We start from the raw sequence: 22509 nt of genomic DNA, 5'->3' as shown, positions 1-22509 counted from the left end.
ATAAGCCAATTGCATCACAAGGATGATGCAAGGAAAGAATGACATGAGCTTGGAAGATGCACCTTTGTCACGAGCAAGACCAGTGCATGCTTTCATCTAAATGCCGAAACTAAGTAAGAAAATTGGGAATAGGCGTGCGACATGCTCCTCAGATTTACGGATTCGCAGGGGGCCTCAGACCTATGTGAAAATCTAAGGCATGCCCTGAATCATGCATGCAAAATACATCAACATTAGCCTTTATGTCCTTGCACCATTCGTAGAACAAGCGTAAGTTGGAATAGCGAGGAGCTACATATATATGAAAACTACACTTAAGGCATCATCTTGCAAAGCATGTTTGGAAACAAATCAATGTGCATTTTCTTGGTGAGAAACAAAGCTTTAAGGCCGTTAAAAAAAAGTGATGAGTATCAATAGCAACTAGCAACTACTACTCAAGCATGACACCTTAATTATCAATTGGAACTAGCAAGTAACAACTACTACTCTAGTGTTACACCTTATATTTTGAAATTGAAGTTAGAACAAGTTGTTTGTCTACCGAGTGTTGTAGTAAACCCTAACCTCATTTTAGCAAGATTAAACTCCAATAGATTGTCTTCCAACTGATTCCCACCAATAACAAGGCATGCCTCATTACCTCCATCAACAAATCCCAAACACGATACTTTGTCACTAACCTGCACCATAGAATTTGATCCGAATATCCTCCAAACTACTCTGTCGGTATGCAAGACAAGATTGATCTCCGGCACAAGAGCTCCCAGCCGTGTACTTATCATGTTCTTTGAATCAAAACAAACACCGAAAGGTGCAACCGAAGCCATCCTCGTAATATTCAAAGATTTAGCTTTCTCGATAAAGATGCTGGAGAACGCATTATAAATTGATGTGCGCAAAACAGTGTAGGGAATCATGGTGTTAATATTTGCTGATTTAATGAACCCATTGTCCAAAGAATCACCATCAACCGGAACTTTCTTGCCGCAGACAGTGATTGATTTTACCCGAATGTGATACTCAGATGAATAATAAGCAGTAGCATTGGTATAGAATGGAGTGTAGGTAAATGAAGTTGATAGATCAATTCCTGGTTGCATTTTGTAAGGTCCCCCGCCAATAAATATGACGCCTTTGGATGATGTTGACGATGGTAAGCACATTGCAAATACTCTTGGGATACGAAAGGCCGATGAAAGCTGAGAAGGTACTGAAACTCCAAAAGGTCCAAAACCAGCCATTCCTTTAACACCATTGGCGAGTCCCTTTAGCAGAGAAGTTGATCCACAGCCAAATGAAAACTTACGAGCCGTTACATATGGACCTGTGGTAGAACCATTTATACATGACTGTGTGGATACAACATCTGAAGTAAGATAACCGGAGGTGAAATTCCCACCTGGCAACTTATTGCTAGGGAAAACAAGGCATCCCATAAAGGATTTATACCTCGGCTGTGCTGGTTTGTGCAGACATGCTCTAGAGCTCAACTGAAGCTTGGAGCACTCTCTTCCGAAGCAATTGAGAGTGCGGTTTGATGAGGAAACATAGCCATTCTCACAGTCAACCCATAGGTATTCACCTGCTAGATCAACAACTAGGCTTTCAGAGACTAGAGGTGTACTTTGCATAATGGAAGTCAGATATTGAAGAGCTGAACCATCTTTAGTTACTGGAAGGACGAGCCCTTGGGGCCGAGATGAAGACGTAGGTTGAGCATTTGAAAAACAAACATTGCAAAATACAAGAAGTATAGTAGTAGCAAAGAACAATGGAAAAAAAGATGACTGAATTGGTAAAAAAGAAGCCATATATGGATTACTGAATGATTTAGATAGACAAGGGAAAAAGTTTATCTGTGAATGAACACTCAGTGATAGGATTTATAATCACATTTTAGCTCTCGCAATTCAGTCTGTTAATAAACAAATGGAATCTTCTTCTGCACTGCAAGTGCTTTGTCCGATAAAATCTTCAAAAATGATGCGTACAGAGATTTAAATATTGGCAAAAGTGGGATTTTCAAAATATGTTTTTTTTTAGTCTCGGCACCCACCGTACCACTTGTCTACGACTCTATGGCATTAGTTTATTGAGCAGTATTGGAACCTGGGTCAGTCTTTTTAGCAAGAACACCGATGGTTTCTAAGGTAAAAAGATAAACTTTTCTATATTTCAGAGTATATCTTATTGGGTTTCTCTGGGCAGGAAGTTAGATTTTTCAGTAGCTATGGCAAGATGAATTAGTTTTTGAATCTGGGTTTTAGTCATTGAAGAAAAAGGTGAGATCTTTGAGCTTCTTTGTTTGTTGTATTTGAGTTAATGGCTTAATGTGATGAGTTACACTTATTAAAAGAGTGATGTTTTAAAGGTGGGCTTTGACTTTACCTAGAATTTGATTGGGATTAAGTGAGATTTATAAGATGTTCTTAAGTTAATTTGAATTGAGGATGCGATTTTTGTAAGTATGTCTAGTTATTATATTTCAAAATTTTAGCAAGCTTTCTCAATAGATTTCCCCTTTGAAAATATTCGCAAACCTTAGCTTACACCGTTACAAAGGCTCATGGGGTGCAGATCAGCTTTGAGGAATGGCATTTCTACTTGCTCAAACAACATACTTGCAGTTAACTTGAAAATACGGTCTTTGTGAATTTTAATGTATGAGTTGTTTTTATCATGAGTTGGAGCTCTTTCGATTTTCTTGATTATGGATTCTTGTATGTACAGTGACTTGCGAGGGAAGCATCTTTGAGGACAAATTCCGGATGAGATTGATGAATGTTCATTTCTGCTTGCCCTGTAAGTACTGGTTGGTTGTGGGGTGGCTAGACATCTACTGCTCGATCTCGCATTTTCTTCCTTGTATTGACTAATTGATTATCAATTTCTCATGACAGGGATTTGTCTTTCAATGAGATTTATGTGGACATATCATTTTCCGTAACAAAGGTGAAACAATTGGAAAACAGTGTAAGCTTCTCTTGGCATTACGTGGCTCAAATTTGGTCTGTTTTGCAGTTTCATAATCGTTTGCTTCCTTAACGTATTGTGTTCGTTTCTGATTTTTGGTGATAGTGCTGAGCATAGAAAAACTGAAGTACTGCATACAAGTATAGATCTTAATTATGGAGAAAGTCCTGCACTTATTGTTTCATGTATCTTTTTGAAGCATGTTCAATGTACTCAAATATTCTTTAGAAACACACTTCCTGAGTGGGTTTGTTATCTATCTCTGTCATTAGAAGAGGAAAACTTAATTTGTCACAGATCCAAGCCAATTTAAGCAAAAAGACAGCATTTTCCTCCATAATAAATTTGCTCAACAAGAAAAAATGTTATTATTAGTACTTACTGAAGCCCTCTAGCTAGTACTTATCTCTCCATAATAAATTCCTCCAAATATCTCTAATACTTATCAATCAAAAATTATAGGACTCCACTAGCTAGATTAGGTTCAGTTATTATGAGTTGGAAGTCATGCGTCAAGTATGGACACTGAGATAAAACAACATTAGCCCACAAAGCTACTATGTTAGGACTTAAACTTACGCTTGAAGGAACAGTCGAGCCAAAAAGTAATTAACCACCACAAGCCATGGTCCTTCATTTTTCCACTGATCATTAATGTCCTTGCTCATCTTTGTTTATCCGTAACAAGTATAATGTTGATTTCTCAAGTATAAAATGCATACTCGTTTCACATTTTCTCTACAAACTGAACCAATTTCAACGAAACCTTGTCTATGATCAAAATATCCCATGAAGTTAGCCATGAACATAAACTTAAGATATTTTTCATTCTTTTTGGTTCTCTTACTAAGTTTTTCCAATGTCTCTCACCAGTATGCTTGCACCAACGAAGCTGTAAGAAACTTACCATTTTGTAATACATCTTTGGCTCACAAAGACAGAGCCAATGACCTAGTTGCACGCCTTACCCTTCAAGAGAAGGTTCAACAACTCGTAAATAAGGCTTCCGGTGTATCAAGGCTTGGTGTTCCTGCATACCAGTGATGGAATGAAGCACTTCACGGTGTTGCCAGTAGTTGGGGAGTGTCCTTCAATTCAACTGTTCCAGGTGCAACAAGTTTCCCGGCGGTCATTTTATCTGCAGCAAGTTTCAATTCCACACTATGGTATGAAATGGGGAGTGTGGTTTCCACTAAAGCTAGGGCTATGTATAATGTGGGTCTTGCAGGGTTAACATATTGGAGTCCTAATGTTAACGTTTTTAGGGATCCTAGATGGGGTAGAGGGCAAGAGACTCCAGGTGAGGACCCCTTTATTGTGTCCAAGTATGGCGTGAATTATGTTCGTGGACTTCAAGAGATAGGTCCAGACGGGAATGTCACAAGTAATGCACTTAAAGTCTCGAGTTGTTGCAAGCACTATACTGCCTATGATGTGGATCATTGGAAAGAAGTTGATCGCTTTTACTTTGATGCAAAGGTAATTAACTTGGTTCTGGTATAGAGACCATTTGTTGGAAGACCAATCTAATCTATTTCTTAAACCAGTTAATTAGTTATATGCGAAACTCTACTTACCGCGGAACTCAACATACTCATCTGAATGGGGTTGGTATCTTTTCTTGTTTGTTGATAAGAGTGGGACTTTTGCAGGTCACATTGCAAGATATGGAGGATACGTATCAGCCACCATTTAAGAGCTGTGTTATTGAAGGACATGTTAGCAGTGTGATGTGTTCATACAATAAGGTGAATGGTGTTCCTAGTTGTGCTGATCCCGATCTTCTTAAAGGAATAGTAAGAGATCAATGGGGCCTTGATGGGTAAGTTGCCTAGAAAAAATAGATTTCTCAAAAGAATTTAATTGGAATGTATAAAAAAGCAATCGATCTCATTTTGCAGATATATTGTTTCTGACTGTGACTCACTTGAGGTCTACCACAACCGAACCCATTACACTGCAACTCCTGAAGATGCTGTTGCGTTGGCTCTAACAGCAGGTTAGGCCCTACTCGGCCGAATTTAAAATGAATTTGAGTCGACTTGATGAATAACATTTTGGTTTTTCTTACTATTTCCTGCAGGTTTAGATATGAATTGTGGTAAATACTTAGGTGACTATACAGAAAATTCAGTTAAACAAGGCAAAGTTTCAGAATCAATTGTGGACCAAGCGCTGGTTAACAATTACGTGGTGTTGATGAGATTAGGTTTCTTTAATGGAGATCCTGCTAAACAACCTTTTGGTAAACTAGGACCATCTGATGTATTTACCCAGGATCATCAAAATTTAGCCCTTGAAGCAGCTAAACAAGGGATAATCTTGTTGGACAATAATGGAATCCTTCCTTTGAATCCTAAAACCACAAAAACTCTAGCCGTTATAGGTCCAAATGCTAATGCTACAGAAGTTATGATAAGTAATTATGCGGGTATCCCTTGTAAGTACATTAGTCCTCTTCAAGGGCTTGAAAAGTATGCGGCAGTGACTTACGAACCAGGGTGCGCCGGTGTTAGCTGTAGTGATGGAAATTTTATAGAAAATGCTGTGCATGCTGCAGCAAAAACTGATGCAGTCGTGATAGTAGTGGGACTTGATCAGTCTATGGAAAGGGAAGGCTGGGATAGAGTGAACTTGACATTGCCGGGATTACAAGAGAAACTTGTTACGGATGTGGCTGATTCAGCAAGTGGTCCAATGGTTCTTGTTATCATGTCAGGGAGTCCAATTGATGTATCATTTGCGAAAAATTTGAGTAAAGTAGTAGGGATTTTGTGGGTTGGTTATCCTGGTCAATCTGGAGGAGAGGCCATAGCTCAAGTCATATTTGGAGACTACAATCCAGGTAGTTCTCTTTCTTTGTTTCTATCTTTCTTTGATTTTGGTTTCTATCAAACTAGTCCATCTGCTGGTAAGAGTTTAATATGTCAGATTAAATAAGTTGGCAGTACAGGAGTTAGTTATGTCTTGAGTTGATGTATGTCTGTTTTTGATTTGAAGATGTTCTGATTTTCATTCATTTTGAACTTCCTACAACAACATCACAATCTCTTAATACAAATTATTGGACTTTTCTTACCCTACTTGTTTCACTCTAGTACTTGCCTTATAATTCTAACTTATTATCACAATAGTACAGAGATTTCTCCTCCACCCATCTAAAGGAAGATGAAAAGGTGGAGGATATTTCAATCCCATCCATCAAAGCTAAGAATAATTGTAGAACAGTTATTACAACACTTCTTCTTTATTCATCTCTTTTTCCTTGTCTTCTGCCTTAATTAGGCAAAAGCTTTGTCCCCACATTTTTTAAGTACTTCCACCAGGATAATTGCAGTTTTTATAACCTGCAACACAAGAATTAGTGTTAAGAACACAGCACGTGAGTAAATTTGCGCATACATGCAGTTACACACCATAAACACTAAGACTATAAACAGTGGAACCTTCGAAACATTAGATTCTTTTGAAAATGGGTTTGTTTCCAACAATTGAAGGCATTTGATAAAGTTGATGCTGTATAGGTGTGAAGTGAACTTACTGGGATTCGTGGAAGTCAACGTTGCTGTCTGTGAGAAATCACAATTCCATGGATTCCGGCCAAGAGTTTGGTAAAGCAGATTCATTGCATAAGCAGCGTGTGATGCTAAAGTGTTCGGCTCAAAACAAGCACCGTTGGGTTGGATTGGACCACAGTTCATACCTGGTTGGCCACAGGCGTAGTCAATATTTGTCTGCAGCTGAGCGTCAGAAAGACCACCCTTTGGAATGCACCATCCTTTTGTCTTTGCTGCTGGAGTTGCTGGAGTCGTAGGAGTTGTTGTTGGAGTCGTGGGTGTTGTTGGTGTTGGAGTTGGAGTTGAACTCTTACAGCAATAAAATACATGTTATTCAAATATCACTAGGAAACAGAACAACAACACTTGAGCCAGAAATGACTGCACTCTACGGATAATGACCGCGTTCTATCTTAAACACTGACAGAAAGGATCACCATCTTTGAGAAGAGGGAAAAGGGGAGGTGTTTCTGTTCTCCCACTTCCAGATGCACCTTTAAAAAGCCTGCTATTGCAGACTTAAATCCGTGATAACCATGTAGTCAGCTCTATTTCAGGTTTCCAGAAATTTTCGACTGATCCCATTAAGTGGATGATCCAAATATGAACATCTTCCATAGAGACAGTGAACCAACATTTTAAATTTAAGACTCAAGATGGCCATTGAGCTACAGTTTCAAAAGATACAACAACTCAAGCTTAATAAGATAAATGCTAGTGTGCAACCGTCTACCTACTGAAACTAAGGGAGTGCATTATAACCAACAACACGTATATTGAATGGTGAGTGTAACTGAATTCAAGTTGATACCTGGCTACTCTTTGTAAGACCAGCGTCATATGCTATGGTTCGATCAAGTTTGAAAAGTCCAAATGCACGCTCTGAGCCAGCTCCAGGTTTTAGATCCTCATCGTATAAGGCAAAAAGATATGTATCAACAGATTTACCAGGCATCAATGGGGTCCCGACCATTGATCGAAGGTGTGCAACCAAATTACCATTATAAGCTTTTGCATTTTCCACGCTAGTTCCAACCTCTTTGTCACCTCCCTTGTAAGGCCACCCTGTCTCAGCCACCACAATCTCTACACTCTTTGCGTCCATTGCATTTAAGGCAGATCGAATAGCATCAACCTGCACAAGCAAAAAAGTCATCGATGAATTTGAACCCAAACACGCTAGAGGACAATTTCAAATACTGGATCAAAATGGTTTAAGATACTCTCTCCGAGCCATCTGCAATGTTGGTCATACTAACCAGAAGGTTGTTTGCGCATTATAAACCGGTAATGCAAACTTATTGTTTTTAAACAAGCCTTAACACAAAAATGCTTCATTTGAACTATTTTATTCACCACAGAGAACCATTCAAAGTCCAAAGACTAGTTACCTGAGCGTCGAACATATTCATGTATGTGATCTTAGTACCGGCGTCAAATCTCCCCGCATTGGGTTGAAACAAACAGAAAGCCAAAGTTTCAGGTCTAGGATCACTCTGGTAAGCGAAAAATGGGTATGGATTAATCGTAAACGGAGAACCAGTATCTCTCAGGAATCCTAATAATCCTTTCATTGTATCTCCAAATGCAGGATTAAAACTTCCAGCAGAAGGAGGTTCAGAATTTGCCAACACAGACATAGCATGGACAGTTGAAACCTTAATCTTATCACCGAGAGATTCACAATTCAAGGCTTCTTGTACATTATGCATTGCAGGAACAAGTTGTGATGCTAAACCTTGATCACCAGAAGTCATTACTTCATTACCAACTGTAATCAAGATTATATTACTAGCTGGATAATAAGGTTTAACATTTGCATTGACCCACTGTTTCGCGAAGTTTGGATCATTTGCTAAAGCAGGTATATCGCCGTTAGATGTACCAACAACAATCCCAATTCCAGTATTAGCTAAGGCGCTTATAATAGCTGGATCTGCACCGTATAATCTAACTTTACCAATTGCTGTTGATTTTAACAGTTTTGCTGTTTCAGATGGTGGTGGTAAATTGTCTGCAACTTGTCCATAATTTATACCAATAAATGATTCTGATTCTGTAAAAAATTAAAAAACAAAAAAATATCAGCACATTTTCAGTGTTTCAGTCAAGAATAAAACTAGTAGTACTATAAAACTGAGTTAACTCGGATGGGTCATTTTCATTGAAGTTGCTGTTTTGTTTTGTAGAAAATCATACAGTATGACGCGGCTACCAGTTCCAAGACGATTCCTCCTGAGTGTCTTTTTTTAAGAAACAGAAGTGACATCTCCAAGAAGAAATATATACTAACTGGACTACTAATTAAATTAATGCAAACAAAATTTGAAATACTTCAATCGAAAACTCTGGATTTGTGAGTTTAATTTTATTAAGATGCATTGAACTGAACCCAGTGATTGAATCACAGTACTTAGAATTCCGGTTGTATCTTGAGAGCATTGGGTTACATACAAAACGGAAAATTGAAGGAACCCCATGTAAGAAATTTAGCTAAAATTAAAACTTAACATGTAAAACAGCCAAATATAAATGAAATTTGGTGAAGATTTAAGGAACTTACTTGCAGAGAAGAGAGACTGAAAGATGATAGAGAGAAGGAAGAAGAAAGTCGAGGTTTGAAGAAACTTGGCCATGGAGGAAGAAGAAGATCCTTTCACTCTCTAGAAGTTCTCTCTGCCACAGAAACCAGAGTAATAAGAGAAGATTTATAAGAGAAACGGAATGTTAAAAAGCACTTTTTCCAGTAGAAAGTGAAATGAACCAGAACTATAAGTCATTTTGTTGTCTTCCTCGAAATTCAACATCTAACAGTACGACGTATTTATCCCCCTAATTAACCGAGTTTTGACTTCTTGTTGCTGAATTAACCGGGAGGCAGTTAAACTGTAATTCAAATTATAGGGAGGCCACATAGATCTCATTTTTGCTCACCTAGATTTCATTTTGCCTTCGCATTTCCTAGTTTGTTCTCAAAGATGGCTCTCATGGTCACGAAAGACACATGGATATTTTATGTACATTTTTAATTAAGTATATTTTCTTAGAGGCATACATGGCTTATGTACGTGGTGTTGGCCCTGATGGGGAATATGTGGCAGTTTCTGGGTAAAGTATCGTCATCCCAGTGACCCAACAAGCAAAGCACCAACTTCTTTATGGAGAAAAAAGCTTGAATTATTACCCCAACCAGCTGGTTTAGAATTCTTGGATCGTGGAAAAACGCAACATCACCCTTACGACTCTTGTCTCACTTTAGAGTATGCTTTAGATTTATATCTTTTAATTATAAGATAAAAATTTTGTTTTCGTTCTTTACTAAGAAAAAAACCCTCTTCTTTCCCACTGTTTTCTAATTCAAAAGTCGTTTTTCCATAATCATTTAAGTGTTATTCCCACCATTTGGTATGGTCTTAAGTAACTTTAAGTAAAGGGAAAAGAATAACTGTATCCTCAAGTAAAAACTGAGATGCCCCAATGACTTGTTTAGACCAATCTAGCAAGGCTGCTAATGGGGTGCCAAAATTAATGGGGGTGTACCAAACCAACGTAAAACTTATTTTGTCCTATATAGAAACCTGTTTTGTCTTATCTTGATTTTGATACACCCCCGCTTAATCTGGTACCCCTATTAGCAATCTTGCAATCTAGCAGGGTCTCACACGCTCCGCTATGCCATGAGTCTCCACATTTTCAGGCTAAAAGAGCACTGATATATTTCCGTGAAATTCCAATTTTTGTTCTTGCTCACATTCCAAATGTTCCACTCTCTGGAAGTCACAATTTGATATCTACTGATTCGGTATGGTATCCAACACTGCCATTGTGATGAATCCAAAGATAGCATAGTTCCAATGCTGGTTTTTCTCTTCAGAGCTCAACTTTGCAAAGTTTCTAAAACAAACTTCTTGAGTTGTTGCGCGATCACAAACCATTAGATTGCATCTTTATATACTTTATTTTCGTTTAGAGACAAGAAGAATCTATCTGCTTAGCCCACATCATGTTACTATGGTTATGATAGTTCATGAAATTCATAAAGTAAAAATTGACACTTTCTCATAATCAAAACAAAAAATTGTTACCCTCGGATCAGGCCGACAACCTAATTCTCAGGTCTTACTTGCAATCAAGTTTTTACTATAAACTCTGGCCCTCCATCTTCAAAACAAGAAATCCTGTGCATCTACTTCTATTTTTTATTTTATTTTTCTAACCAGTTAAAAGAGAGGCTAGTAATAGCATAATAACATAACAAAATATCCATAAACTTCAAAATTAAGACAAAATGTACAATTACAGAAGCACTCAGTAACATTGGATTCAAAGAAACTATACAGAACATACACCAGTATGACTGGGGAAAAAAAAAAAGCAACCAACTGAAGAGATGAAAGAACATTTATGCTATGACATTAATGGATGAAAACCCAAGCTGGAAACTTCATTGTTCTTCATACTTGAGAGAGAAGAAAATCTTTAGCTTCTCATGTTTTGTTTCTGAAGCTTTTAACTGGATGGCTCATGCATTGCAGGATGAATTGAACACAGAGATGTGAAGAATTTACAAATGCAAGGAAGAGAAATAGAGCAAAAAAGATACGAGGGAGGATATGATACATGGAAAAGTATAATCATTCATATGTTGTCCATGTGATGTTTTTGGTTCAACACAAGCGCTACCTGGTGGACTGCAGTTGTTACCTTTGCAGCCACCATCAGCAAGAGAAATGCTATCCTGGGGTCCGCATCCACCTCTTGGAAATGTTGTTGGATATGGTGTACCCGGAGCCAATACAGGAGTTCGAGTTGGCGGAGTTGGTGGTGGAGTTGGCGGAGTTTTTGGACTCTGTGAGAAAACAGAATCCATGTTACTCAATTGGCATACTCGCAAAAGAACTAGAAACATGACAAGAACTGAATATAATACCAGATTTATGTCAAATATACAATGCAAATAATCTGATAGACCTTTGTCTCAAAATCAAATGTTATATATTGAAAAGACCCAGCAAACACGATTCTGTAGGGATCAAGAACACGGCACTATTGCAGATAGTTCAGCAGTTATAAGTACAATTCCGTATTCCCTATGTATGATTATTCGCAGTTCATATCAATCGAAAGAAAAACATTGTTCTCGCACAGTTCATAAAATGTTCAATGCAGAACTAACACACAACACAACAATGGATTTAACAGCGAAGTAGACTAAACCTGAACTTATGACCTACCAATGCAAACCTTCAGAGTTACTTAAATGAAGCACAATAGAATAAAAAAAAAGGAAAATGCAATAAGCATACTGAATTAAGTTCTCACCTGGCTGCTCATTGTAAGACCAACATCATATGTCATAGTTAAATCAGGATTGAAAAGCCCAAACGCTCTCTCTGAGCCTTTCCCTGGTTTCAAATTCTCATCGAACAACCCAAAAAGATATGTATCTACCGATTTACCAGGCATCAGTGGAGTCCCAACCATTGATCTAAGGTGTGCAATCAAATTAGCATTATAAGCTTTTGCATTTTCTATAGTTGCTCCAACTTCATCAGTATCTCCCTTATATGCCCATCCTGTTTCTGCCACAACAATCTCCACATCCTTGGAGTCCATTGCATTCAACGCTGATCTTACTGCGTCAACCTGCACCAAAATGCTTGTACAATGAGCTTAAAAAAATGAAAGAACTCAAATAACCTATTAGATACGCTATCAAGGAACTCGGTTACACTCTTTTGCAAGGTGTGTCATCACTAATATGTAGTCATGCACCCATCTTCTCGTTCCAGCATATGAAGTCTACAATCCCAACTACACAAATTTAAGACCTAGTTGAACATTTACCTGAGCGTCAAACATATTCATGTAAGCGATTTGAGTACCCGAGTCGGGTCGTCCCGAGTTAGGTTGAAAGAGACAAAACGCCAAAGTTTCAGGTCTTGGATCACTCTGATAAGCGAAGAATGGATAAGGATTAACCATGAAAGGCGAACCAGTATCTTTCAAAAACCCTAATAATCCTTTCATTGTATCTCCAAAAGCAGGATCAAAACTTCCAGCAGAAGGAGGTTCAGAATTTGCCAACACAGACATAGCATGAACAGTTGAAACCTTAATCTTACCACCTAAAGATTCAGAACTCAAGGCTTCTTGTACATTATGCATCGCAGGAACAAGCTGTGATATCAAATTTTGATCACCTGATTTGAAAACTTCATTACCAACTGTAATCAAGATTATATTACTTGCTGGGTAATAAGGTTTCACATTTGTAGTAATCCATTGTTTGGCGAAGTTTGGATCAGTTGCTAAAGCGGGGATATCAGCGTTTGATGTACCAATAACGATTCCTATATCGGAATTAGCTAGGGATGTTATTATTGCCGGATCTGCTCCGTATAATCTGACTTTACCGATTGATGTGGATTTTAACAGCTTCGCTGTTTCAGATGGTGGTGGGAGATTATCTGCAACTAAACCGTAGTTTATACCGATGAACGATTCTGAATCTGTCAAGAATCATAACATTAACAAGATTAGTTCTTCAATCAAGATTAGAGCGGGAAACTGAATTCAAAATCTTGAAATTCTGTAAGAAATTGTACTGAAAGTTAATGGAATATTCAGAACTTACTTGCGTAGAAGAAAGATTGAAATAAGAGAGATAGAATCAAGAAGATCAAGGAGCTATGGCGAAGCTCGTCCATGGCGGGAAACAGAAGTCCTTAACGAAAGCAGAGAAAGATGAAGATAGAGAGAAGTTTAAAAGAATTTGGGCGTAACATTTAAGGCGTAGAAATGAGACTTGACTTAGACTTGAGACTAATAATAGTGTGAAGTCTATTTCACGGCATTAAGTGTTCTTCAATCAGTTAGGTTTCAAATTTGTTTATTCAATTCAAGAATATCCAAAACTTCAACATTGCTGAAGAAAATCTAACCCCAACTTTAACAAGAGTGAGCATCACCACACCATCGTGGTAGCTTGTAAGCTTGAGAAGTTGAGAGGAAAGTATGTGTTGACACTTACTTACAATACCCAAAGGGTGAGACAAAATCACCAAAAAAGAGAATGGAGTGTGAAAAGGGGGAGAATAATTCTTTGCCAAGTAAACTTTGTATGAGAATGACTTGTTACATGGATTGCTAATATTCTTCAACAAGACCAAACTGCAACAAAAGATCTATAAACTGCAAATTTATTAAACCAAAGGAGTGTGTCCGGAAACAGTATAAAGGATTGAAGGAGTTTATAAATAACCAAGCTCTGATGGGAAACTGCTAAATATTACAAAACTTGCGACCGTGTGATTGAATGAACAAAAAAGAGTAACTAAACAGAATAGATGGAGTTAAAAAAGGAAAGGTCATTTTCATTTCTGACCTTAAAACACGAACTAAGGATAGCTGCATCTTTACTTCCCGGGGAAAAGGCTGATGATATAAATTTAAAGAATGAAAACCGAAAATCTTCTGAACCATGTCATTTATGCGCCAGAGTGAGAGACTGGTGTAGTTATAAACTGGCCATCCTTGTAAACATTAACAAACTGTTGCGGCAGTGCGTGCTCCACCTGCGAAAAAAAATTGCAGATTGGAGTTTACTTTTGCCAGCCTTACATGTTGAATACTACTGGAATTACCAAAATTACGTGGATCTTAATGTTTATGTTCCATAGATCAAATCAAGAGACAGGGATCCATACCAAATCACCATCAGGTGAGTCCCCAGGCACTAAAACATTGATTTCGCTCGACTTAGCCGTCGTTATGGAAGTCCCTAAAGAATCTTTGCTCAAATATAGTTGGCACCCTGAAGTATTGTCCACTGAAACTGTTGGTGCAGAACCCTGAAAGTTACCACCAAAAAACAAGTGTCAAAAGAGAATCTTGGCTGGGCACATTATCGTTTGTGTCAATGAATCTAAGATAGTCGATATCCTGTACGGTCACTCAGAGTCTAGACCAGTTTTAGGAAGTTGTGCATTAGCCTAGTTGCATTGAATGGTACGGAGTCCGAGAATTATAAGCAAAGACATACCTGACACTGCACCTCTACGCCTGTGCAATTCACAATCTCAAAAGCTGCTACGACATCCTGTACTCAAGAAATATGTATAATCGAAATGGTAAGTGAGTACATATCTCCATCAAACTGATGTTAATGTAAATCAGTCTTTGTGGTGTCTACTAACCGTAAAGACAGTTCCCATCTTTGAGCATTTATCTAGTGTTATATTGTTCACTTTTCCTGTATTGTTAAAAGGTCAATAAGCTTCTTATCTTTTCCTATATAACTGATACTCAATGATTAGTGTAAGGCTTACTACAGAATTCAATACCAATTACCTTTAATTTGCAAAACAGAATCTTTGCACCCATAAACATATACAGTCTGTTTAGAATCACACTCGTCAATAACCAAGTCCTTTCTTCCAACTTGATTCTCAACAACCCATCTGATCATAAGCAACGAGTCACAGACCAGATCCATCTCATAAGACACATGATACTGATGGACTAAAAAAAGAACAGTGTCAACTTTCAAATTAAAGAGCGAAGATTTGCAGCATACTCACTTGCGACCCATTTGAAGCTCAAATTTTGCAGGTCCTACTTTGGTAACAGAAGGAGAACTAATACGAGACTCCTTCTCATTAGAGTTAACAACACCACTTCTATCTGCACGGTTCTTTGACTTCATATCGTCTGTTACCTTCCTCAACCCTGGGATTATAGGAGGACAAAAATTCTAATCATTCAAACAACTGAAAGAAAAAAAAAAAGTGATTCATTTGCTAACCAATAGTGCCTTTACCTGAAGTCACAGATCCTGAACTGATCTCTTGAAATACAGCCGACATCCCTTTTGGTTGTGATGATGATGCCTTAGAAGGTTCAGCACTCAAGAGAGAAGCAGCAGGAGGTGGTGGAGAGGCAGGGCCTCCCTTTGACTGAGCTTTTGATGGGACTGATGCGGGTGCTGAAACAGTCGCTTTACCAGTAGGATTCCAAGCTGGACCCAAAGGATGGAAACTCTTAACATAGTCCCTCAGGCCAGGTAAGTAAAGATCTTTCAGAGCTTTAGCCCACTCCAAATGATTTGGGTCCTTACTTTTGAACTCAACAAGAATCTGCTCGAAAATATTTATGTAAATATACTAGTGTCTAGAAATACATATGTAACTCTATCAACTTATATCTGTGCAACCCATAATTGGGATGTGGTTGGCATAAAGAGTACTCTTATTACAAAATATGAAAAGATATGCACCTTGTTGCTATAAAATTCTGCCATATTCCAACTTTCTTCCACATGTGCAATAGGAAGACTCATACCTAAGAAGGGCAAGCAAAATGAGGCGCAAAAGATGAGAAATGAATGACTAATACAAATCTCAGATGTTTGCCACACAAGTCTGGATGCTTTATCCTACTCACCACAATCTTTGCCAGAATAAGCAATCCAAGCTAGAGCGGTTAGACTATCAGCTGCAGCCTTCAAGTGGTTAAAGTTATCAGGTCGTTTTCCTTCTGTCAAGGCATTTGCTTTCATAATTACTTCGTTCAACGGCTTCAGAAAACCAGCCAAAGCCTCGAGGTCTGGTTTCTGCAAGAAAAAAAAAATACACTCATATAAATCATTGGCCTAATTTGGTATACATTTACTGCAATTTTGGGCTGATGGTTAGCAAGGAAGATATATAGTGCCTTGGTCCATCAATCTATCAATGAAGGCATGATGTTTGTCTTTTTAACAATGACAAATTACAGACCTTTAACGCTTAAAAATCCTAAGCATAGTTAACCCTAATTCCAAAATGCCGATCCATAAAATACTCAAATTCCAAAACAAAACAAAACAAAATGAAGAAATTTGTATTCAGCATACAACCAACCTGACATTGCTTGACTTTGATGAGAAGTTCTTTCTGAACACAAAACGCTTCTTCTAAAACTTTCGTAGCTTCAAGAACATTCCCACCAATATTCTCAGCAGCAGATAAGATCCTACCAACAAATTGATCAATTAGATCTTGATATGCAGAGATTGATGGATCTAATTGTGCATTATCATCACCATCGCCACTAATTCCTGTTGAACCATAACGAAATCCAGAAGAAAGTGATTCTAAACGTTGCACTGCAGATTCTAATCTCTGTATCAGTTTTTCCTCCATTTTCTATTTCTAGGGCTTCTATCAAAAACGCTCAAGGAAACTTAAGAAACTTGTTTATGAGATGTTTGTCCGAGGAAAAACAGAAAGGGAAAAGTAACGACCGTATAAGAAATGCGCGGGTTGTGGGGAACATGTAACAATCCTAGTGCACCACGTGTTAAATGTCCCGTATACTGTGCGTCACTGTCGCGTTGTACTGGACACAGACTAAAGGTGTGGTTGGCAGTGGCACCATTGCGAGCACACCCCGGCTCATAGCTAGGATTGAAAGATAGGCTTGAGCCCAATGTAGTTAATCTCAGATCTTGGTCCTTTTCGGTCCCCATCGTGACATTGGTAGAATTTCGTCTCGGGAAGATTCCCGTTGAAATCTGAGTGAATTTTCGGTTTCAAATTTTATATGTACATTTGTTAGAGCACTGCTCGGTCGAACTCGTAAGCGTTGCTATCTCAAGCTTGTTGTCAAGTTTAGTTGTCAAAACTATAAGTCTTGATTTCTAGTCTACTTATAGATATGTCTCGGATTAGGATAGAATGTGTATTTGAGCTTTAGACTTCACAACGTTCATCCATTGAAGACGAAGAACTACTAAGGGGAGCTTGTGGAACTTCATCAACAAAAAGTATATGGAGACTTGAACTCATCTATCACTCGGAATTCTATTTCTATTCTATCTCCTATTGAGACAAAAGTCGTATAGCTATATAGACTTTATATTATACACATTTGATATTTCGAACCGAGTTTAACTCGCTTACATATTTCTCGAAATATGTGTTGGTAAGCTTTCGCTTTAACCAAGTTCATCTTTATTCTTGACGAAAGTCAAAAGATGATCATGTGAAAATCGCCTGGTAACATCTTACATGATTTGTGTGAGACAATCATTTGATGTAGACTCAGAATGTTTCGTATTGATATATTGATCACTTGAAAATTGCTTTGAAGCTAATAGTTTGTGTGAGACAGCTATTCCCGTCTTCCAAGAATGTTTCAATGATTAAGATGGAGTTTAGAACGATTAATCATTGACTGGATATAGCACAATATGCGTACTTGTATGCTAACTGTTACAAGTTATTCCAAGTCCGGGAACCATAATTGCATACCCGTTTGCGTACTGGTTTGTTAGTTGAAAGTCCGGGAACTTAGTATGCATACCCATATGTGTACCGGCGTAATAGTTCAAGTTTGGGAATTCAACTGAGTTTGGTGGTGTACGACAGTATGTGTTCCCGTTCGCATACTGGCGAACCCATACCAGGTCCGGAACTCTAAGTATGCGTACCCGTTTGCATACTTGAGTGGGTTAAGTTCTAAAATCGATTTGTTCATGAACAAATACATTTATATATTAAGGAATGCAATCTTTTGCAAACCGTGGCTATAATGTTCATGAATTGATTCAAGTGAATTAAAATCGATTTTGCTTCAATTGTGTCTTGTATACTTCTATGAGAATATAAACAATTGGACAACTCCATAACTAGTTTCATTTGAGTCATTTGAACTAGTTGTGATTAAGATGAACAAGGTTGATATGAAAGTGTCCATATGGCTAACTTCGGTTAACTATTGTGAGCAACTATGTGCACACGTTTGGGTACGGTTACTCATACCTAAGTGAAGTCACATTTCATTTGTGTATAACAAGCTAAGTTCGATCTAATGGTTGAAAGATATTAGCTTGACTCTAATTACGTTTTCATCTGACGGTGAATATTGAATGCTTTGTTACCAAGGTAGCATTGATTGTAAACCCTGATTTGAAGACTATATAAGGGAGAACTCTAGCAACTGGGAAACCTAATCCCCACACCTCCTGTGTGATACTAGTTGCGACTAGAGTCGATTCTCCTTTAACCTAGGTTTTTTCTAAAACCATTATAGGTTAACGACTTAAAGACTTCATTGGAATTCTGAAGCCAGACCCAACTATTTTCTTTGTAGTTGCGTGTTCTGATCTTACTTTGTTCTATCGTGTTGAGTACTATCTTCTCTAAAATTTGCTCGAGATTTAATCTCCGATAGGTGAGATAAAAAGTAATCACAAACATCTTCGTCTCATCGTTTGCGATTCCACAATATCTTGTTTCGCTTCCATACGATTAAGATTATTATGAGGTGATTGATTACTAGGCTGTTCTTCGGGAATATAATCCCGCTGTATCAATTGGTTCCTGTTCACCTTGATTTATCAAAAGACGGAACAAAAACTCGTAGGTATTTCTGTGGGAGACATATTTATCTATCCAATAAACTTTTTTGTGTGAGGCGGATTTGTTTATCAAGTCTTCGACTTTGTGTCGTAGCAACTCTTAGTTGTGGGTGAGATCATCTAAGGGAATCATGTGCGCAGAATCCGGCGTGGTTCAAGAGGCGTAAGGAAGGCGACTATACCTTAATCAGTATGAGATTGGTTAGGGCTCAACTACATTCCAGTCTGAAGTTAACTTGTAGTAGACTAGAGTCTGTAGTGGCTTAATACAGTGTGTGTTCAAATCTGGACTAGGTCCCTGGGTTTTTCTGCATTTGCGGTTTCCTCATTAACAAAATTTCTGGTGTCTGTGTTATTTCTTTTTCGCATTATATTTTCATATAATTGAAATATCACAGGTTGTGCGTAGTTCAATCAATTAGATAATCCAACCTTTGGTTGTTGATATAAATTGATTGACACTTAGATATTGGTCTTTGGAGGCAGATTATTTCTCATTCTTTGCTTTTATTTCTTCATCTCTGTCTGAAAAGTATGTCAGCTTTAGTGATGCATATTCATTTGTCTGAAAAGCATGACAACTTTGGTGATGAAGAGATATTGAAGAGAATAAGTGCATCTGAGAAATAAGAGACGGATGATGTTGGTGGAAGAACTCGAAAGAAGGAAAAATCATTCAATTAGAGCTAAAAGGAGCAAAGTCGTCACTTCGCAGGCGACTGATATTTGGATCCCCCGAGGATAAGGGGTAACCTTCTGCCAAAATTGCAGGCTACAGTTCGTTAAGGGGAACCCACTCCTTTATAACTAAGAGCTAGGTCGAGGGTTTTATTTCACAAGTTCATCTTCCTCTCTTCGAGCAGAAACTTAGCTGCACCAATAACGTTGCCGGCTAGAGATTTGGGTCCATTGGGTATTTCCGATGAGATCTGTGGCCGGAAAAGGAGGATTAATGGGTTTGTGCTCCATGGGTCCGATAGCTGAGTACCAAGGGTTCGTGAGGAGAGGATATTGACGACAAGAAGGAAATGAGCAGATGATCTAGTTTCATATATTTAAGCCGTTGTTCAACCCAAGAAATCAGAGAAGAAACAAGTTTGCAGTCGATTGATTGAAGTATCAATGGAGATTCAGGCTTAGTGTGTTTCAGATGTATTGAGAATATGGGTTTGTGTGTATGACTGCAGGGAAGGAGTTATGAAATGAATTTCGGATCAGCAGCAGGTTCATATCTGTAAGAACAACAAACCGCACACAGGTTGTTTGTAGAAAGGCCTGAACGAGTAGTTCTTCACATTTCAAGCTAGTTGTGACCAGTCTTACTGCCTATTTGCTTTGCTGCAGCTCTGCCTTGATTCTCGAGGGTCTAGTGGATGTTGTGAATCGAAGAGATGAAATTGAATTAAGGTTTGAGTTTGTTTGAGAACGAGAAGACCCTGATTTTGTTGTTTGGAAGGATGAAGAAATGGTGGAGAAATTGGTTGTTCTCAGTGCAGTGATGAGAAATTGCAGGTACAAGTGACGATTCGAGATTTCAGTTTAGGGTTTGTGTTTGATCTGAAATTGAAGATGGAAGGATGGGTTTGTGTTGGATTTGAAGAATACACATAACAAGAGAAGATTGAACTTTTGGTGCTGCAATGAGATTGAGGCAGTGATGTTGTGGGCTAAGCTGCAATAAAGGGGAATGTGATGTTGGCAGTGGTAATGGAACTGATGTTGAGGTTGGTGCTGATAATGATACAACTAAGCTAAATTGCAGGGTTGGTTGTGCAGCTGTTATGGGTTTTGACTGAAGTGATGGCTGGAATAATGTTGAAGGGATGTTGATTGTTGTGAGCTGAGCAGTGAAGATACTGGTGGTGGCATTGAATTGCAGTTACAGGTATTTGTGGTGCAAAGGCTATCTGTGACTGAACTGCAGGTAAGAGAGCGTTGCAGGTTCAGGTGAGACAAGAAACAGAAGCTGATGTTTGTGGTTAGAATTGGTTGAGCTGAGAAGGGGAATCAATTAGTTGAACTGGTGAGCTGGTGCTGCCATTGAGATGCCGTTGCATGGTGAAATTGAGATGTAGAAGGAGGATTACAAACTTTGTTTGAGAAGCTACAGATTGTGTTGGCTTGGAGGGTAAATGGAAAGAGGGAAACCATACTGATGCTGTGAAGTTGTGATGCTATGGGTTGAATATCTTGTCATTCCCATGAGACTGACAGGCAAAATAAATATTTTTAAATGGGCCAAGGCTTGAATTGGGCTGGCCTGAGCGGTGAAATGGAATTGGCCTGGACCCGGGAACTGAGTTGGTCGAGATTTAGAAGTCTTCTTAGATATAAAACCTATTCACACAACAATAAATCGGGAGGCTCTTCTTCTACTTTTGGTTTTTAGGGTTTAGACATGGAAACTCTTCTTTTTCTCCTTGTTATGAACTCCATTAACATGAGTAGTTAATTTTATTATTGATTTATGGATTAAGTTGATTTCACATAACATGATTTTGGGTTTAATGAATTAGTTTTATCTCATATTTATCGTTCATGATTCTCTGAAAATATAGTTGCATGATTGATGTATTGCAACATAATTTGAGTATTTGTTTTGTCAAGTTGCAAATTGGTAGAACTCATATCATATCTATAGCTAGTTTAGGATTAATCATCGAGCGATAATCCTTGAACACAAGTAGCATAAATATGATTGTCGGTTATAGTGATATATCCTTGTAATCATATGAGAATCGTGACCTTTGTTCGAATTGTTTGTGCAATGTATTTCAATTGCATTGATTAGCCTAATTTCACGAATCTTAATGTTCCATGGGAATTGAACTTGATTAGCGCAAGGCGTTAGGTTATTCTTTTGGTAGAATTCATACTTGCATCGTTTTACATGTATGTGTGATGATAAGAGGAAATTGCGGGATATTCTTTCGACTAGGTATCTTAGGGCTTTTGATAATGAGAGATTAAATATCAATTCTAGTTATTAAGACAAGAGTGTGTTAGTGAATGAAAACGAAATCCTTGACCAATACTTTCACATATCCTTGAGTTGATTTGTTTACTTTTATTTATTTTCTTTTATTGTAGTTTACTTTATAAAAATCAGAAAACCCCCCAAGTGTTACCATAAGAAACCGAAACATATTGACAACCTAAGACCTCTCCGTGGGAACGATCCTTTCTTGCCCTTGCTATATTATATATTTTGAGTAGTGAGAAAGTAATATATTTTTGACGCATACGACATCGACCAAATTTTGGCGTCGTTGCCGGGGAGGCAACGGTTGTCATTTGTTTTTGGTTTCTTATTTTTGTTTTTAGTCTTGTTTTTTATTTTGTTTTTGTTTTTATTTTCTGGTTTTTAACCTTGTTTTGAGAACTCTTGTTTCAGGTACCATTTTCTATGGACGGAGCATATTGGAACAATGGGTACGGTTATCAACCTCAACAAAATTATGACAACTATCACCCTTGCGGAGAATACAATCAAAACCAATCCTTTGGTTATGGTCAATATTCTACGTACCCTTTGAGTTATTCTCATACATATCAACCTTCTTATGGTAGGTA

General features: G+C 38.0%; 5 protein-coding genes across 5 annotated transcripts; 1 reads left to right on the top strand and 4 right to left on the bottom strand.

Annotated features, from left to right (window-relative positions):
* Positions 1-383: 383 nt before the first annotated feature.
* Positions 384-1955, bottom strand: LOC113331038 (basic 7S globulin-like). Its single transcript, XM_026577817.1, has one exon. It carries the CDS (start codon positions 1812-1814, stop codon positions 504-506), a length of 1311 nt encoding a protein of 436 aa, XP_026433602.1. The 5' UTR covers positions 1815-1955; the 3' UTR covers positions 384-503.
* A 180-nt stretch (positions 1956-2135) lies between these two features.
* On the top strand, positions 2136-6636 carry LOC113293876 (probable beta-D-xylosidase 5). The gene is made up of 8 exons (XM_026542329.1): positions 2136-2285; positions 2734-2805; positions 2904-2976; positions 3850-4455; positions 4629-4798; positions 4878-4975; positions 5060-5821; positions 6501-6636. The coding sequence occupies exons 4-8, from the start codon at positions 4150-4152 to the stop codon at positions 6509-6511; spliced, it is 1347 nt and encodes a 448-aa protein (XP_026398114.1). The 5' UTR covers positions 2136-2285; positions 2734-2805; positions 2904-2976; positions 3850-4149; the 3' UTR covers positions 6512-6636.
* On the bottom strand, positions 5963-9336 carry LOC113293862 (glucan endo-1,3-beta-D-glucosidase-like). Its single transcript, XM_026542327.1, has 5 exons — positions 9097-9336; positions 7925-8589; positions 7345-7668; positions 6518-6842; positions 5963-6323 (listed from the first exon to the last, which is right to left on the bottom strand). Exons 1-5 carry the CDS (start codon positions 9167-9169, stop codon positions 6286-6288), a joined length of 1425 nt encoding a protein of 474 aa, XP_026398112.1. The 5' UTR covers positions 9170-9336; the 3' UTR covers positions 5963-6285.
* Positions 9337-10780: 1444 nt separating this feature from the next.
* LOC113293848 (glucan endo-1,3-beta-glucosidase 7-like) lies at positions 10781-13613 on the bottom strand. The gene is made up of 4 exons (XM_026542325.1): positions 13171-13613; positions 12381-13045; positions 11856-12179; positions 10781-11382 (listed from the first exon to the last, which is right to left on the bottom strand). The coding sequence occupies exons 1-4, from the start codon at positions 13241-13243 to the stop codon at positions 11098-11100; spliced, it is 1347 nt and encodes a 448-aa protein (XP_026398110.1). The 5' UTR covers positions 13244-13613; the 3' UTR covers positions 10781-11097.
* A 106-nt stretch (positions 13614-13719) lies between these two features.
* LOC113293835 (cyclase-associated protein 1-like) lies at positions 13720-16774 on the bottom strand. Its single transcript, XM_026542323.1, has 10 exons — positions 16436-16774; positions 15978-16146; positions 15811-15875; positions 15355-15670; positions 15116-15263; positions 14886-14995; positions 14732-14787; positions 14578-14634; positions 14243-14386; positions 13720-14110 (listed from the first exon to the last, which is right to left on the bottom strand). Exons 1-10 carry the CDS (start codon positions 16715-16717, stop codon positions 14024-14026), a joined length of 1434 nt encoding a protein of 477 aa, XP_026398108.1. The 5' UTR covers positions 16718-16774; the 3' UTR covers positions 13720-14023.
* Between the last annotated feature and the right edge of the window lie 5735 nt (positions 16775-22509).

Source organism: Papaver somniferum, chromosome 1 (assembly GCF_003573695.1).
Source record: "Papaver somniferum cultivar HN1 chromosome 1, ASM357369v1, whole genome shotgun sequence".
NCBI classification, from domain to species: Eukaryota; Viridiplantae; Streptophyta; class Magnoliopsida; order Ranunculales; family Papaveraceae; genus Papaver; species Papaver somniferum.
This window is presented reverse-complemented; position numbering and strand designations above follow the sequence as displayed.

Bases quoted from the DNA above. Each gene is read 5' to 3' on its own strand.
- LOC113293862 (XM_026542327.1), bottom strand. From the start codon at position 9,169: ATGGCCAAGTTTCTTCAAACCTCGACTTTCTTCTTCCTTCTCTCTATC. The intron at 8,590-9,096 runs GTAAGTTCCTTA...AATTTTTTACAG, and splicing joins TCAGTCTCTCTTCTCTGCAA to AATCAGAATCATTTATTGGT. The intron at 7,669-7,924 runs GTAACTAGTCTT...TTGCTTGTGCAG, and splicing joins TGAATATGTTCGACGCTCAG to GTTGATGCTATTCGATCTGC.
- LOC113331038 (XM_026577817.1), bottom strand. From the start codon at position 1,814: ATGGCTTCTTTTTTACCAATTCAGTCATCTTTTTTTCCATTGTTCTTT.
- LOC113293876 (XM_026542329.1), top strand. From the start codon at position 4,150: ATGGGGAGTGTGGTTTCCACTAAAGCTAGGGCTATGTATAATGTGGGT. The intron at 4,799-4,877 runs GTAAGTTGCCTA...CTCATTTTGCAG, and splicing joins GATCAATGGGGCCTTGATGG to ATATATTGTTTCTGACTGTG. The intron at 4,976-5,059 runs GTTAGGCCCTAC...TATTTCCTGCAG, and splicing joins TGCGTTGGCTCTAACAGCAG to GTTTAGATATGAATTGTGGT.
- LOC113293848 (XM_026542325.1), bottom strand. From the start codon at position 13,243: ATGGACGAGCTTCGCCATAGCTCCTTGATCTTCTTGATTCTATCTCTC. The intron at 12,180-12,380 runs GTAAATGTTCAA...ATTTTGGTGCAG, and splicing joins TGAATATGTTTGACGCTCAG to GTTGACGCAGTAAGATCAGC. The intron at 11,383-11,855 runs GTGAGAACTTAA...GTTTTCTCACAG, and splicing joins GTCTTACAATGAGCAGCCAG to AGTCCAAAAACTCCGCCAAC.
- LOC113293835 (XM_026542323.1), bottom strand. From the start codon at position 16,717: ATGGAGGAAAAACTGATACAGAGATTAGAATCTGCAGTGCAACGTTTA. The intron at 15,876-15,977 runs GTGAGTAGGATA...TGCCCTTCTTAG, and splicing joins TTATTCTGGCAAAGATTGTG to GTATGAGTCTTCCTATTGCA. The intron at 14,387-14,577 runs GTATGTCTTTGC...GGTAACTTTCAG, and splicing joins GCGTAGAGGTGCAGTGTCAG to GGTTCTGCACCAACAGTTTC.